This window comes from Schistosoma haematobium, chromosome ZW, assembly GCF_000699445.3.
Source record: "Schistosoma haematobium chromosome ZW, whole genome shotgun sequence".
Classification (NCBI taxonomy): Eukaryota; Metazoa; Platyhelminthes; class Trematoda; order Strigeidida; family Schistosomatidae; genus Schistosoma; species Schistosoma haematobium.
The window spans coordinates 7,275,793-7,294,571 of NC_067195.1; the positions used below are offsets into that span (position 1 = coordinate 7,275,793).

The 18,779-nt window shown below is 32.8% G+C and overlaps 1 protein-coding gene across 1 annotated transcript in view; it reads left to right on the forward strand.

The window, feature by feature from the left end:
- Window positions 1-1,168: 1,168 nt before the first annotated feature.
- Window positions 1,169-18,779, forward strand: part of DNAH3_1 (Dynein heavy chain 3, axonemal) — a gene marked incomplete at both ends in the record, with an annotated part of 122,298 nt that continues 104,687 nt past the window's right edge. Inside the window, 8 exons of the mRNA XM_051218648.1 lie at window positions 1,169-1,313; window positions 3,168-3,363; window positions 5,461-5,586; window positions 7,640-7,835; window positions 9,844-10,023; window positions 11,109-11,351; window positions 15,571-15,749; window positions 16,292-16,476. Coding sequence (XP_051070260.1) covers window positions 1,169-1,313; window positions 3,168-3,363; window positions 5,461-5,586; window positions 7,640-7,835; window positions 9,844-10,023; window positions 11,109-11,351; window positions 15,571-15,749; window positions 16,292-16,476 — 1,450 coding nt within the window. The remainder of the gene's footprint in view (window positions 1,314-3,167; window positions 3,364-5,460; window positions 5,587-7,639; window positions 7,836-9,843; window positions 10,024-11,108; window positions 11,352-15,570; window positions 15,750-16,291; window positions 16,477-18,779) is intronic.

Sequence of the window (18,779 nt, forward strand, 5' to 3'; positions counted from 1 at the left end):
TGCTCACATAATCTGTTGGTTGTGTTAGTCATAGAACGACCTCAGTTGGGGTACTATTGAAAACAGGTAGTACTGGACAGTCGCTTGCTCCTAGCACGCGGATCTTCAGCAGTATGCATCCATGACCTCACTGAGTACTGAACTGAAGACCTTGAAATCTTATAATACTTGCACTTTAAACCTTCGGGTCAAAATTAAGTGGCTCTAGTGAGAAACTGTCACTGTTGGGATCCAACTATGTCGAGTGATGGTCAGATACCTGTCAGATGTATTTCAAACTAATTGCTTAATATCTTGAGTTGAGTAGAGCTCTCAACCTTAACAGTTGGGTGTGGACTCGGTTAAGGACTCATCATGAGACCTAAAATTTCTGGGTTTTATCCATGGTGGGGTAGCGGATACACACTACTAAACCATTCAATTCAAAAACGAAGAAGGTATTCAATGCCTCCTGACTTTCAGTAGCTACCTAACTGAGGTCAGTCCGTAGTATAAACTAAAACAATGATGCCATAATTATTACCATTACAGATACCTTCAACTCATGTAGTCCTAATCAAAGCTTTACTGTTATGCTAACATAAGTCAATTAGTTAGACTACTTTGCATAAATAAATTACTTTGATGATAGGGCTAGGTTTCATTAACCAGAAAGTTTTGTCGCTGAGATAAAGTAAGTGGAATTTATTGAGCGATCACTTTCAAAAACAGTATTTTTCGTTGCATTTATTATTACTGATGATATTGACTGAAAACAATGAGTAATTTAATAACTCAAAAATCCAGTGATTTAACCACTGAGTCGCAGAATTAAACATGGTCGTCTTCATATAGCTATGAATAGCTTGATGATATTAATGATCCTTACCCATCAACTAAAATACAGCCGAAAACCCGAAAGCACTAAGTAAACGTTTCGTCCTAATTTAGGACTCCTCAGCTAATGTTACATGAAAACCACATTCAAATTATACAAAGTATTCACAAGAACATCTGTCAGGTTAACATATAAATAACTTTGTTTTCAAATAATATATTATTTTGAGTAGTCAAGATTCATTTATTATTCTATATTACTGACTTACTTAGTGCAAATTAATTTTTTTTGTATTTATATTTTGTAACATAGAGATATACTTACTATATAAATAAAGGTATACCAGATTTTATGCTTGCTCCATTACCAAATGAACTATGGGAAAGTCTACAAAAATACCTACCACTGAGTTTAACATTGACATGGGCAACTCAAATAGTTGATTTACAACAAGAAATACATGATGATTATGTATATGCTGTAAAAAAATCTATCGGTAAGTAACACTAGTATTATAAATGTTGAATTTACTAAAGAAAAAAATACTTGGCGAGACTATAATTTATAGATGAAACAATCAGGTATAAGATAATAGGTCTCGGATTTTGGCGTGAAATTCATTCATCCATTCGGTTAAATAGAGTTTTGGCATTGAAGACGATGTCAGTTCATGGTGAAAAACCGAAATCTGATTCCTAACTTTAACCATCAACTGTAAATCATCATTCTAATGCCTCACACTGGTTTATAAACCTCATTTTTTCCTAGTTATTAGGAGGACACTCTCAAAATCATAAAGGCTTCGTTCAAATGTCGTCCATAAATTATAGTCACACCCTATTTTGTATCAAAAACACACATAAATTGAAGAAAACATTTAGAACAGGAAAGTGTCGGATAGCTGTTTTGTCTTAGTTAAGTAGTTTTTCAACTCACTTCATAATCTTCTTGTCTTTTTTGAAGCGCGATATTATTCGGTTATTTTAGACATTATAATAGCGGTAATTTTGAAGAAACTTAAAATTCTTATAAATATAGGCGATTTTAGTTGAATTGTATCAGAAGAAATTCATTTAGCTTAAACTAAGCTATATGTTATAATACGGAAGTTACGGAAAGGATTTGAAAGTTGGTTGGATCATTTTGATGCTTTCAGGTTTTCTGAACTAAATACTTTAATTAAGATTTTATTGTCGCTATGGTCAACATCATCTGCTCTTACCTTATGTAGAAGTGGATTTCTTAGTTACTTGACGAGCTTGAATCAGTTGGTTCTTTTGACGTTGTTCACGATTGGTTGATTTTGCAGGTTTCACTTGTGTTCAAGTTGACTGTTTCGTTCTGTTGACCCCTGATCATGTTGTTCTTTGATTCAGAATTTCGACATTCTCCAATCAAATCTATATTCAAAGTTGTCTGTATGTATTAATATCAGTGAACCACGGATAGCTTGTGTGTAAGGAGGTCGCTTACTTGTTCAGTGTATTGTTTATGACAGCTAGTGCAACGTATTTTGTAGATTATGTTTTATTTGTGGTCTACCGTTGTTATATCTTTCGGTCCGCATGAAATTATTTATGGGCGACATTTATTTTAAAGCTTCTTGAAATACTAGCTGTGGTTTATGATGGAATGTCAAAATTATGAATCAAAGAAATTCTAAGAGTACAAATGAATTTCTAGAATAATCTCATTTAGGTCATGCGGCAATCAGTAGACAAATAAAACCGGATTCTACCCTTTAAACCATCCAAAAAGGGTCAATTAACAACATGCTTATAGGTCAATAGAACGAAACAGTCAACTTGAACACAAGTGAAACCTGCAACATCAACCAATCGTGAACAACGTCAAAAGAAACAACTGATTCAAGCTCGTCAAGTAACTAAGAAATCCACTTTTACATAAGGTAAGAGCAGATGATGCTGACCATAATGACAATGAAATCTCAATTAAACTATATAGCTCAGGAAATACAACAACTTCAAAAGGATATACTCTTATCTAACGCGGCGGTGCGGGCAAACGTGATTAATTATGAGTGATAAACAGCATAAAATCGATTAAAACTATTCGTTTAATTCATATAGGCGGTTTACAATCATAGACCAGGTCAGTTGTAGCATAAATAATAGCAATAATGTTTACGTCTATGATATTCAGTTCAAAACCAACAGGAAGCATTTATTCTTTTCAGCTTGTAAATACTCCATGGTCATTAAGGCCAACTGGAACTAAATCTTCTTCAAAGGCTTCCTATAATTAGATGTTGACCAAATGACATAAAGTATGTCAGTGTTTTGAACATAACTCATTTACTATGATGTGTTGTTTATTTTTTATTCTTTAGTCGACTACATTCTACTAGATCCAGAGGAAAGAAAAAGATTGTTTATTGAATCGTTGCCTATTCCATACCCAAACTTCGTTATTCGAGCTCCTGTTCCATGGCATACAACACGTAAAAAAGCATATGAATTCTGTGAACAATATTTATTTACAATTGGCCCAATACCATTAGCACTACAAAAAATTTGGTGCACAGAGTATGTTGAAGGCATTTAATTGAATCAAAAGTTATCGATCCATTTGTACTATGTCCTCATCCGTTTATTTATGTTAATACATTAAAATTCAGTTAGACTTAGGATTTAAAGCGTATTGAATATACTGGAACAGTTACTTTATCTATATGTGGTACTTATAAACACCACTTACCTAATAAACCATAAAAGACTGAACCAAGAACATTTAAGTCATACTGAAATCGATTAACTTTTTATGCTCCAACTTAGAATCGAGTGATTTGCATGTACATTCATTCCAGAATATTTCATTTCACCATAACTTCTTCGATAATCACAGTTTCTCAGTAAATTTTCATAACATTCTTTATAAAATAAATTAATAATGAATTAAATATTCTACAGTTATTCTGTAGGTAGTTTTTATGGTGCTTAAATGAAAGTCTTGTCAGATGCTTTATATTTTTCAACCTTTGTATAATGTGCTGAGTGATTATTATCTAATTTTTAGATGTGAGAAACAAAACGATGTATGTTTACTTATTTACTTTCTACGGGATAGGGTTTCCGACCCCATACCCAACCCTCCTTCTTTACTCGGGCTTGGGACCGGTAGTAACTCTGGAAGAGCTACAGACGGAGTTTTGTATGCTGCCGTAACTGTTATTTTCATACTTAACACGATCAGATAGTAAATCTTGATAGACAATATTAACGTCTCATATAAAAATGTCGTTACTGTCATTTTACTACCCTTCAGACTTATCAGTAAATTTATCCTACTAACAATCTTAGTATATACATTTATTTTGCTTAAACAATATTCACAAGATTCTTAGTACAAAGATCTCTGCAAACCATCAAACTTTTTCGTATACATCACCGACTGACCTTAGTTAAACAACCACTGAAAACCAGGAAGTGCATGGTAGGTTTTTTCGCGATTATCAGATTCGCAAGCGATGTTCATTTGAGGCCCTATAGGGGTTTAAAATAAGGACTTTGAAGGTTGTTGTGATATATACTTCAATTTGTATATGAATATGTTGATGGAGTTTCGTTCTCTGAGCTGGATGGTTTGGTCGTGGAGCTTCCATCGCTTTTCTGAACGACATTATCAGTAAAAACTAAGCTACAAAACTCTTCTCCAACATATGAATAAATTTAATAAGAATTATTATAAATGACCACTGTTTCTATCATTTTAATTTTCATTGATACTGAAATATTGGAAAAAGAATATATAACAACGAGAGAAATAAAAGTGCAATAAACTCATTCCATTCAAAGATTTTATAAAATAAAGTTAAGGAACAACGTGAAAAGTCATTACAAATCTCGCATTCTATTAGTATCATATACTTTATTCTATCAAGGGAACAGTTCTTTTGCAAGAATATAAATTCTCGTTGATGATGTGTTATAGTGTACCAATAAATTGGCATTTCTACACTATTGTATTTGACTAGTTAAATTCATGAGTCGATCTAAGCTAAACCACGATTGAAAACCTGCAAGCACAGTGCACTCGAAATCAGAACCTTCGGTCTTGCGTGCGAACTCAACCAATAGACCACTGAGGTGATACCCAACGATATTTTAATGAAATTGTTTCATTAGAACATGAGTATACATAGCTAAGTCTAATGATAGAACTGAACAACTACAACATTTCTTGTATCTCATTACAGTATTTCAAAAAGTTTGTTTCCGTAAGTCATCGATTACTAGTATGTAATAAATAACCACCTTGTAATATATGCTTGATAACAAGTCAATTATAAACAACGTACATTCTAATATGAATGTGTATTTTTTTTAAAATTGTCACATTTTATATCGTCACAGAGAAAGAAAGAGAGAGAAGACTGCCATCAAATGTTAGACAAAGTAATCGAAATCATAATAATGTCAATTTTAACTAAGATCGAAAATAGAATAGGTAGTTGGAAATTAACAAAACATATGAAGAATAAAGGCATTTGCATCATCATCATCATCATCATCATCATCATCATCATCATCATCATCATCATCATCATCATCATCATCATCATCATCATCATCATCATTATAGAAAGTGCTCATATTGATATTTTTCCTTCCTTCAATTTATAGATTTTCTCATCTACGTTTTGTAAATTATGATGAATTAGTAAATCTTCCAGAACCTTTGGAACCAATAGAATTCGAAAAACGTATCATTCAACAATGTCAAAGAACAAGAGAAATATTACGTAAAAAGTATGTTTTCTTTTAGTTTTGTCCATTATCTTTTTCTAAGATTTACAAAAAGAATATTCACCACTACAGGATTGGAATTAACGATTGTATTTGTGTGCTAATGTCGTATGACAACTCGGACTGATGTATGTACGTACGAAGTTCTGCGTTGTTGATGACTGACTGACTGGCATTTTAATTGATATATACACAGCTTAATACTAAAAAAATAGTAAACAACTGTTTAGATAACTATCAATTCATATATGGATAGTAATGAGCGTATGTGATAAGTGTTAATTAAATCGTTCAGATTCAATTCATTTCAAACTAAATATTTGAAAACGTAGCATCATTTTCTTAAAGCCAACTTTTTCATCAAAAGTATAAACCATTCGAGAGACTTATTTTGGAATAACTAGAAACGATTGAACATAAGTGAACCAATATTTCTGTAAACATTTATTTATTATATCTTTTTTGAAGGTAGGATAAGAGTTGGACATCCAGACTGGGTAACGAATCATTAGATAAAATGCATCTCTGACTTAGACAACAAGTAAGGAACACATCATAGATAGTAAATAAGAACGTCCAAAAACAAATATTCAACTAAACAAAAAATGTAACAAAGTATTGAGCTCTAATAATATAGTTTGTGAAATCAAACTACTCCAAATGAAATAACCAAATTATATCTAATCGTTCCATGAAACTAATTATTTTTACTGTACGTGGGACTCAAACCCAAAACCTTCAGTCTTGCATGCGAACCCCTAACCTCGAGTCTCGCGTGCCGGATCATCGATGCGCACTATTGAGTAGTCATATACTAGGACGGAACAACTGTCCCTAACTTCCAGGTTTTCAACGATTACAATTACTACAGTCTCCATAAATCCCCATTCTGATAATTAATTTTTCAATGTAAATAAATTATGTAACTTTGGTCAGTAATACAATATTTCCTACATCCTTTCCTTTTAAAGTACAGCAGTTATAATTAGTAATAATGAAGTTTATTTTAACTAAATATTTATTGACAATATATATATAAATGTTAAAATAATTAAGATGTCAGATTGAGATCATGAGTCAATTGAAGTTACACCGCCATGGAAAACCTGGAAGCACTGAACGGCTGTTTCGTCCTATTATAGGACTTCTCAGCAGTGTGTACCCACGATCCCGCTCACGGGATTTTAGATAATCTTTAAGCAACTGTAATTCCATGCTTAAAGTTATTTGGCATTGATAAACAAAATAAATTTGAAATCTTTAAGAACATCAGGAATTGATAAAGATGCAAATATCCAATAATTTTACTGTTACTCATAGCCTTTTATAACTGATTCATTTGACTTCAGATTGAGTAAAGATGATATCATAACTGAATATTAGTATAGAATTTATAGAATTCATTGAATTAATATATTATTTGAATTGAATTCTTTTATCTAATCTAATATGGGTAGTTGAAAGCCTAATATTTAGTAAATAGATTATTTAGCTTTTTAATGATCATCCTAATAGTTGTATTGAAAATTATAAATGTGAGAAGCGATGAAGATTAAGGCGACGACTTGAAATTAAAGCAGTAAGCTATTATATCCATTGATATAAACTTATTATTATACAAATTGATGATGATAATTCAGGTGTTTAATCAGTTAAAACTGATTTGAATGTACTTATGATTATATTTTATCTAAGTATGGGACTCCTTAACAATGCGTATCCACGATCGTGCATGAGGGATTAGAACCCAGGACCTTGGATTTTGTGTGTAAACGCTTAACCTCTAGAGCACTGAGCTGGCACCGGACAGTGTTAATGTCTAACTTCAATCAATCCACGAAATTCCGTAACCATTTTCCAGGCTTTCAATGGTGGTCTAACATTGATTGATTCATCATCTCAATGAATAACATATTATTGTTTAATACCAAATGTATTAGTTAATGTGAACACATCTTAAATATTAAACTGTATGAACTGATCTATTTTTACTTACTAATTATGTAAACTAGCAAATATAGAACTAACTGTATAAATTCCAAACTTTTCACTTCAGTTGGATACCAACATGTGCAAAGACTATTACTGAATTAAGTAATACATGGTCTCATTTAATGCCAGTTAGTTCATCTGATTCAATGGAGTTAGTTCGATTATTTTTCGCATGTATATCAGCCTTAATGTCTCGACAGTTACGTGATATTGTAAATATATCTTTACAAGATTTACTAAAGGTATTACAAATTCATGAAGTAAGTTATCATTCGAAATTCTTCCTGATCAAATATTTGTTACATTGTTAAGAACTTATTACTCACACTATTCTAGTGTTTCATATTAGTTTCCCAATATTATCGATACTATTATTAAATACACTTTTCTTTTTATCATTTTAGTAACTTACGGTCGCTATCCTAATGTAAAATGTGACAGTTTGCATTGATGGACACCTATGTTAAATCCTGTGTTGCTTATAACTATATAAACGCTTAATTAAACACAATTACTAGTCACCTGGATACAAAATGTATATTGTTAGTCCCTTTTCATCAATCTAAATGATTGTTCTAAGAAACGTTGCTTATAGCATTGGTCATATAATTAAATGATAATTTGTTTAAAAAAAACATCTGTACCATGACAATCACTGTATTTTAGGCGACTTCAAGAACCTAAATATATAGAAATACAAAGAATTGCCTTAGTGATTAATAATGAACATCGCCGATTATTAGTCAGACGATAAATAGGACAGGCCATCATTCTAATGACTATTGCATACAGAAATCAAGGAAAGACAAGGAAGTTGTGAATTTATGAGTTCTTTTAATAAAAAAAGTTGTTAATCGAAACACGCCATTCAAACTAATAGAAAATTACATAAATCTAATTGATCAATCAATTAAAGGAAGAATATGTATCAATGTCATTTGTTGAACTGAGGTGATAGATGTAGAGAAATTCATTAGTCATATTAATTGTAGTAATTACCAATCATGCTGAATGATACCAACTAGGGAATTTTATAGAAATATGAAATCTCATACTGTTTCTGAAGTTACTAAATAAAAAATGATGTGTGGTGTATGCTACTTATGTCTCTTGGCATAAGTAGTATGTAACACAAATCAAAAGTGGAATGCATGGTAGCAAAAGGTTGAGAAGATCGAATTAAAGAGAATGAAAATGTTAACAGAGAGTCTCTGTTATAACAATGAGGGAACGACGAGGTTTGAGACAAGTGATGGAGGATTTGCAAATGAAATATTTATTTTATGATTTTTCATATTTTACGAAACAGCTCAATGATTTTGCATTGAAAATAAATTGGTTGCCCTAATATGAGTGAGCTCTCATTCACTACAGATACATATATATTCCAACGAAGACTGATAAAAAATTCAGTAATGATTATCCACAGCGTGATAACTCATATCCTTTTTATTAATAGATAGGATGAATAGATCGAAATATATGTCGTAGATTCCACTATTACCCATAACCCATCTATTCTGTAAAGTACCACAAATGTTAGTCATCTATTTGTAAATTCTTTAAGTCATGATGTAATCTGTCTAAATATTTCAGTTTACTGCTAGATTTTTGTAATACTGTTGTGACGTGCGACATCCGAAATCTGGTACCGATAAACGGTATGCTATGCAATAACCCCCCTCCCAACTGACTACTTGGGCAAAAATACAAGAATAAGCGAGAAATTGTATTGGATTACCGAATGAAATGCACAAATACTTATTTATATATATGCCACTTTATCCTCAGGAAATTGACCCACTTCTTAGCCAATTAAAATGCACTTGGCCTTAGGGTCACATCTGATTACCATTGATTAAACTTTTGCTTCTTTAGATTAGCTGTCCATATCAGATATGAAAAAAGGACACGATAAAATGTATTGTATGATATATCACAACTTAGTTTAAGCTCAAAAATATCCATTATCATATTACTGATTTATTCCATGAACACAGAATATAACACTCAATGTAAGATTGTTGATACATTTATATTTGTGATATAATAACTGTCAAGTAGGTCTTAGTTTATATTCATTAATTAGTTTAATGTAAATCTTATTTTCAATAATTTCATCATAAGGCTCTACAACTATAAGTCCATATTTGTAATAGTCATTCGGATATCGGTGTATAGCAGTGTCATTACACATCAAATCCAGATTGATTTTCGCTTCTATGAATGTAACTCTTATTTGTTTGTTTTCCATCAATTATATTCTAGAATGGAAATAAATTTGAGGAACAATATGACGAATTGAAATATTTGCATAGATCACCAATTTTATTAAAATTACATATATCTGATCCAAAAATTATATTTATACCTAGTTTTCGTGAAATTCGAGACTGTCTATTACATTGTTTCCAAGCAATAACAAATGCTGCGGAAAATTTGCCTAGAGTAAGTGATTATAATATAGAAATAAAATAAAATGAGTTATTGAAATTCATTTGGTGTTGTTTTACTTATATTTTCTCATTATTATTTAAGACTGTATTTGGTCAGTTTCATGCTGGTATATGTACATGCTGTGCGAATCGCCTCGATATAGCCCTAATTCAAAAGCTTTTTAAGCAAACATGGATAGTGGATAGCATTGGAATGCAGTTTGACATGTGTTTCGTCCTATTTGGGACTCGTCAGTTGGATAGACCGGCATCGCAGAGTTTATGTTCACTCTGAGACTCGAATCCAGTACCGTTCGCTTCAAATGCCATCGCGTTATCCACTTAGCTACTGAGTCCTGATAGCAACCTTGCTCATGACGCTTGTAAATTAAGGCAATACGCACAGTATGCACATATGTTAATAGCAGACTGATCAATTGCAGTCCTAAACATCAATGGGAAGATTCAAGTAAAACAATACCAAGTGAATTAATGTTATAAATTGCCCCGAAAAACATAAAAAATGCCTGTTTTAAATTTAACAAATATTTGTTCAATGATTAGCTGTTCCAAACGTAAGGCTTATAGAATCTAAAAATTATCCCAAATTTATTACTAACTTTTTGATACACTTTCAAGCCTAAAGATAATATTTTATTTAATACATAAATTCTACAGTTATGAACAACATCTTATACGTTTGTGAATGTTTTTTGTTGTACTTTCACATATCTATTTAAGGGTGGCCAAACCAAAACAAGGCCTCAATCTATATAGTCACTAAATTTTGGTCTGAGCGATGTTAGTAGATACAGACTACTGGGTTGAGATCCGAACGACTATTGTAATCAGTGGTTGGAGACTTTGGGTGATATATACTCATAATCGATCACATTGGTGTAGGTGTATACACACTTCATCTTCCCTTAAATCGTCAGGTTAAAACTACGTTATACCCCAATTTTTTCGAACTAATTCTTTCTCCTTTTATCATACCCTTTTTTGCAATGTTTATATATATACAATTTACTATGACAATTATGTTTTAATGTCACAATATATCATAGTTTTACTTTTGTTTAATTAATTTTCTTAAAGGTTGAAGTGGATATTTTCCCGGAACTAAGCTCACATTCATTATACTTACGTTCAGTAACATTTAGTGATCAATCAATAATTGAATATACAGATCAAGCAATGATTATTTTTCGTGCTAATTCAATAGGACCAAAAGATTATTTGGAACTATATCGTCCATATAGTAATTTATTTAATAATAAAGCAGAATTAGAATTGAAAAATTTTCTAAAAGAACGTCATTCATTATTAGCTATTAAAAAGGTAGTTTTTAGTTATTAATTTTATTTTTTATTTTAATAAATTCTTCTTGAAGTTTTAGTGAGAAGCAGTGACCAGTAGAGCTCAACCGGGTCTGTTGTAAGATTGTAACACACTGAATACACTAGTGGATGTGTCGCTCAATTTCGTGGAATGGTTGAAGTTAGACACAGACACTGTTAGATGCCGGTTCAGTGGTGTAGAGTCTAGGCGTTCGTGCACGAGACCGATAGGTCCTGGGTTCGAAACCTGCGGGCGGGATTATGAGTGCCCACTGCTGAAAAATCCCACACTAGGACGAAACGGCCGTCTAGTGCTTTCAGGTTTTCCATGGTGGACTAGATTCAATTGACTCGTGAATTCAACTAATAAATTATTATAATATCCACAAAAAAAGCTTTCTGAGAAAAATCATTATTCATCCTTAATTCTCGCTGAGTTCCACTAGTATTTTAGTTATGAGTACTTTTTAATAAGTAATGTTTTCAAAGAATAAAATACATATGGTCATTACGTATCTTTTCATTATTTTGAAAGTAAGATAGTTAGATATCTTACATAAACTAATGTACCACGTTACTATTGTGGTGTATGCTACTTATGTCAACAGACATGAGTAGTATGTAACCGCAATCAGAAATTGAATGCATGTAAAAATAAAGTTGAGAAGATTGCACTGACGAAAACAGGAAAAGAAAATGAAAGGAATTGAGAAGTGAGAGAATCATGAAGGATGTAAAAGACAACTGGTGAATGATTTACAACTGAAGTATTTAATTCATTTTACTAAAGAACTCTGTAATTATTTATTCATCAAGATTACTATGAGACATAGGGATGTGTGGTTAGTCAAACCTAGAAGTGATTGACCTCTAAACGTGGACTGACAAATACTCAGCTTGCTATTTAATATGTGATTTTCTTCGTATAAATGATTTCTACTCTGGACTCATTGAGTATAGACAACTTGTATTTATGTTGAATAAATTATTATCAGAAGGGGTTTTGTGGAGATTGTAGTAATTTCAACAGTTGAGACCATGAGTCAATTGAAGCTAGACCATTACGGGAAACCTAGAAGCACTGGACGGCCGTTCTGCCCTATTGTGGAACTCAGCAGAGCTCATCCACTACCTCGCCTCGCGGGATTCCAACCCAGGGCCTATCAGTCTCGCGCTAGGCGCTTAACCGACCAGAGCACTGAGCCGGCATCCAACGGTGTCAATGTCTAACACCAACTAATCCACGAAACTGAACGACTATTCCACCATTGTCATCAATGAGTTACTATCTCACAACTGACCCGGTTGATCTCCACTACTCACTGCTTCTCACTAGAACTCCACGATTTACCTGTTGAAGCCAGTCACTAGTGAGCACACGTTGATTTGTACCAGAAATTATCTAGTTTATAGTCTAAATCTTTATTTTTGGTGGGGAATCTTTTACCTAGAAGAGAGTATCAACTGAATCAATACATAAAGAGTCTAAGAAATAGTTTTCAAATAGGTTTTATCCAAAAATTAAGTTCACTCAACTTATTCCTACACTGTTTTATATTCATTTGGGTCGTATTTTCCTATTTTTATTTACTAACTCTCTGAGCTACTGTTCTTATTTGTAATATGGTAGTTTATTCTCGAAGATCAACGTGAAGATTTAATAAAATTCCAGACTGGAACATATTATGCTTGATGATAGACTTCACAGCCCTCTAAATTAAACATAACATTCAGGTGTGTCTATGGTTATAACTCATAGTTTTATTGGTTAAAACATCCATTGCGTTGGATCCTGATATATCACGCAGGTAGATTGAGGGCAGTTACACTTAAGGCAACAAACGCATAGTCTAAATGTGAAGTCATACAGGAAATATACTGGGGTATGTTGACATTAAAAGGTTTTCCCTAGATAATTATCACCTGTGACTGTTGGAAAAGTTGAAAACTAAAAATGGTACACCTCACCATGCCTCATGTATTTCCTTTCATAACACTAAGGTCAGGAAGCTAAGGGGGCCAGTACACCGAATACTATACACATAAATGTTGTATGTAAAAGGATTCAAACAGTCGTCTCGTTGTTTCTGCTGTCAAGATCTTAGGTATTCAAAACTATCTATAAGCTAGTTTCCTTTACAGGTTCTCCAAAACGAAGCAACTCTCTGTGGTATAGACAAGTGGGAAGTGACTACCGCTCCTACATTTTCGGCAGCATAAGAGTTGGTTTTCATTACATACTGACATTTGTTGAATGACCTTTAGAAAGTAAGAATCACTGAACAGATTATAAACTAGATTATAAACTGAATTTATAAGAAATTTAAAGATGTAGTGAAATAATGATTAATCATTAAGCGTGGATAAATAGGCGTTTAACCTACTAACTACTAAATATTATGATTTCCTTTTTTCTTATTGGTTTCTACTCTGAACTCACTGAGAGTGTATGCCTGTAATTGTATTGAATAAAATATTATCTAATAAATGCTCTTGTTCTATATTCTGGATTGTGAATCCTGGATCTGATATAACATGATCTGATCTCATTGTATTAATGTATTATATTAGTATACCTAAGAGAGAGAAAAAAATATTTCTAACCATCCGTTATATCATATACTGTCATTAAAATTCTTGTTTGATGCAATTAGCTCCTTATATGAATTTAAATAAATCCAGAACAAACATGGATGCAAAATAATATGAATTCATTATATTTTGTGGTTCCTCATTAGCTGCTTACAACCATATATGTATGGAAAGTTTACATTGAAGTAAGATATAGGGTTAGACAACTGACATAGATAAATGCAAGGAATTGGAATAACAAAGGTTGAAATAAAAAAACATAAGGGGTGGATGATGCATTAATTAAGTGAGGTTCAGAGATGGATTATGTGATAATTTTAGAAGCTATGAAGGGTTTACATAAGATTCCTGGAATTAAAAAAACTGATAATGTGGGTTACGTAATAAGCGAATAGGATTTGAAGAGTCTACATAAATAAAGACAATTGAGTGATTGGAAATGTATGAGTGAAGGGATGGTTTTAATGTACATAAAAATAGAAATTCGGTATGGGAAAACCACATAATAAAACGAACACTAAAAAATAAAGATAATGACAAAAATGATTTACCAGGGTAATAATAGGTTGCCTTCCTATCCATAACACACGAACAAATGCAGATGACGAAAACTAGTGTAGCAACAGTCTCAGCATCAGTAGGTCTCAATACACACAAGGGGAGAACCAAGGTCCTCAAATACAACACGGAGAACAACAATCCAATCACAATTTATGGCAAAACTCTGGAAGATGTGGAATCTTTCACGTACGTGAGAAGCATCATCAATGAACACGGAAGATCGGATGCAGACGTAAAGACGAGGATCGGCAAAGCACGGACAGCATCCCTACAATTGAACAACATATGGAACTCAAAACAACTTTCAATTAATATCAAAATCAGAATCTTAAATGCCAACGTCAAGACAGTCCTACTGTACTAAGCTGAAATGTGGAGAACTACTACCACCACCATCAAGATGGCACAAGTATTTATAATTAGTTGTCTACACAACGTACTCAACATCCATTGGTCGGATACCATCAGCAACAGCGTACTGTGGGAGAGAACAAACCGGCTTCCAGCTGAAGAGGAAATTAGGGAAAGACGATGGGAATTGATAGGATATACATTACGCGAATCGTCAAACTGCATCACGAGGCAAGCCCTAACTTGGAATCCTGAAGGGAAACAGAAAATAGGATGGCCAAAAAACACATTACGTCGAGAAATAGAAGCAGACATGAAAAAGATAAATAACAACTGGAATGTGCTGGAAAGAAATGCCCAGAATAGGGTTGGATTTAGAGTGCTGGTGAACGACCTATGCTCTTTCACGAGAATTAACAGATGTAAGTCAAGTAAAAAGAAAATAATAGGTTGTTTGATGATTCACTTTTCATTTGTTTATTGGTTAATGCTGCTAAAATCTGTGTAGTGAATAGTTCTGTACACTGATGAAAGTATACGAACTAGGTCGTGAGATAATTTCATTTTGAATACATACTGTTTAATCTATGATAGGTAGTTTCACTGAATTAAAACACATTTCTAAATACTAAATGATAAAAAAGTTTCTTATTCATCCATTTTTCTTTGTTGTTATTTTTCTTATTTCTATCAAAAATTCCACCGTTTATGAATAGAAAGTTGAAAGTTTACAAGATTTGAATACTGAACTCTTATTGTTACGACAAACCGTCCCGATGAGTTTATTTTGTTTAAATTGTCAAGATGTAAATGATGAATTAGTTAAACGTGTGTGGAAACTGCATGATCTAATAGCTTCATATGAAATGGATGAAAATCGTGATGCAAACAAAAGGTATATATGATATAAAGTTAACTACTTTTTCTAATCACTATCATTAGTAGGATTAGTAGTAGCAGTTAGTAGTATGAGCCTGTCATAACTAATTAAATGTTAAATATTGTGTAAGAAAGTACAAGAACTACAACGAGTTCCATACATAATCAACGTGAATTGGAATTCCATTATCTATGACCTAAATATTAAAGCAAATCTTGTTACATAGAATAGAGATTGCTTCTATTTAACAACTATATAAGGAATTAATGATGCGTATTACCTCAAATCTGTCACGAAAACTAGACACAGACATATTTTGGACAACACAGCTGTGTGGTACGTATATTATTTATTCTGATAGAACTCGATTTTAAATTCAGAGCAAAAATGAGACATTTTTTATGCTCATCAGTATTTAACTACTTATTAGTAGTATGCATTTAAAAGATATCAACTTTTAGTTATAGCTAAACATAAAATTAACCAAATTGATCTCAATGATCCTTTTTAAGAAAAATATGTTTCATTTTCTATTTCATCTCCTATTTCGTCTCCAGAATTTCTTGTCAGTATGATGAAATAACGAACAGACTAGGTGAAACCCCGATGAATACAGAAGATTTAGTGAAACTACAAACATATTTACGTGAAGTAGGCAATACATTGGTATTTAAATTGAAAGAAGAAGTAGCTGAAGCTGCAGAACGACTAAATTTTCTATTGGATTATGCTCTTTTATCATGTAAGTTCATTATTTACATACATAGGACTGAAAACGTGGTGCTTTTTATATTTGGCGTATAAATTCCACTTGTTCTGTATGGATAAGTGATGACGTCAGGTCGAATGATTTCCTTGATATGTTGTTTCACTTGACACTATGTAAATAATTCATTGTTTCCATGGGAATGAATTTAGAGTTGTGTAGTAGACTACATAATTTAGTTTTAATGTCTTCATTTTTTAAGGTAAAATTTGCAGAAAACTTCATATTGATTACATCTTTTCCACCTTAGAATATGATTCTATAATTGTTCTCATTGGTTCTAATTCCTTGTCTACTGATGAGAATATATTACTTCATTAGATTTCTACATTGAATTGGCTTTCTATAAGTTAGTAGCCACTGGGTGTTTAATTATGCATTGTATTATGCAGTTACTTTGTATCCCAGCAAAGGTACAGAAGGCTCGACTAGCTTTTGCCAACTTGCGTCATTTATGGAGTAGGTGAGATATCCGTCTACCAACCAAAGGACGAGTTTACTGTGCAGCAGTTTGTTCCGTCCTAATTTATGCTGTGAAACGTGGCCAGTAATAGTAGAGGATATTTTTAGGTTACTAGTATTCGACCATAGGTGTCTTCGAAGCATTGCTCGTATATCCTGGGACCACTGGTGAAGTAATGGAGTTGTTAGGAAACGGGTACTAGGTAAGGATAGCAAATCAATTGATGAAGCAGTGAAACTTCATCAGTTGAGAAGGCTGGGATACGTGTTACGTATGCCCAGCCATCGACTGCTCCGATATGCGATGTTTCACGGTGTAGGAGTAGGTTGGAACAAAGCTAGGAGCGGCCAGACCAAAACATGGCACAAATCCATGAAGTTTCTAACAAGTGGACCGAGCCATATTGGTAGGTGTATACTACGTGGTTGGGGTCCGTGAGATGATAGCAAGCGATGGCTAGAGACCGTGAATAACATGGCTCAAAGTCGTTTGCAATGGCGTAGGTGCATCCACTATTTATGTTCGCCCAAATTACAATCTTCTGAATTCTTCATGTCCCTTATTTCCTCTTGCCAAATTTATTTCACTGGATTATACTCTTTAAATAACATCTTCAAACCCTAATCTTTCTGATTACCGCTTATACTCTTCAGTTTATGTTGCTAAAATATGCCACAAATAAAATCGGTCAAACAAATGTGTATAAAATTTAACTGCTGACTAACTAGATATTTATTGAAAACTCCTCCAGACGTAGCTATAATCCCTAGTAGTTAGTTGGAATTTAAATCTATATAATCTTATTTTAATGTATGAATACTTAGTCTTATATCTACCCAGATAACAATATCACTCCTTATTGGGACATAGATCAATTACTATTGTCATACCAGTCACTAATTCCCTAAGCTTATATGATACAGATCAGGAATTATTCGTGCCATTTAAAAGACAGTAATAATAATAATAATAATAATAAACAGTAATAAGATGGGATAAATATGCTATCACTGATACTATTTTATAATATATTACATAAAATGATTTCCAATCCCCTATTTAAATAAAGTTCATTTTAGTATTTAAATGTAACCAACTTAACATTAACTCGAAGATACCTGAAAAGTACAAATACCCTATAATAAACGTCAACTCTGAGATGCAGGTACACCCAGCTGATGAGTCCGAAATAGGACGAAACGCACATCAAACTGCATTCCAATGCTAGCCACTATCCATCTTCGCTTAAAAAGCTTGTGACTTAGGTCTATATCTAGGCAATTCGCACAGCATGTACATATACCAGCATGAGACTGACCAATTGCAATCCTAAATAACAATGGGAAGATACGAGTAAAACAACACCAAGTGGATTTATTTATTGTATTGTTCTAACTTGATATGGAAGATATCCTAAAGTGAATCAATCAATGTAAACAAAAATCTATACGATTAAGTTTAAACTGAAGAGTATGGTTATGATTGATGAATTCAAAATGTTTGGACCAAATAATAAACAACTATCTCTGTGTCTTAAACTTATCAGTCATTCAGTCAGTCAGCTACGACGTAGGACCAGACATATATATGCATCGGTCCAAGTTGCCACACCTCATAAGCACAGAAACATGAACTCCGGATTCATAGAAGCGGTTAACTCAATGGTGGTAATATATAAAAGAAAGATTTTGTGCAAGGATATAGTACAGGAAGAGAGAGTTAGTTCGTAGGAAGAAAGGTATGAAGCGATTTTAATCGCACGGTTTAAGAGATGACAGAGAGTGTATACACCTATGTGGTCTTAGTGACATGAAAA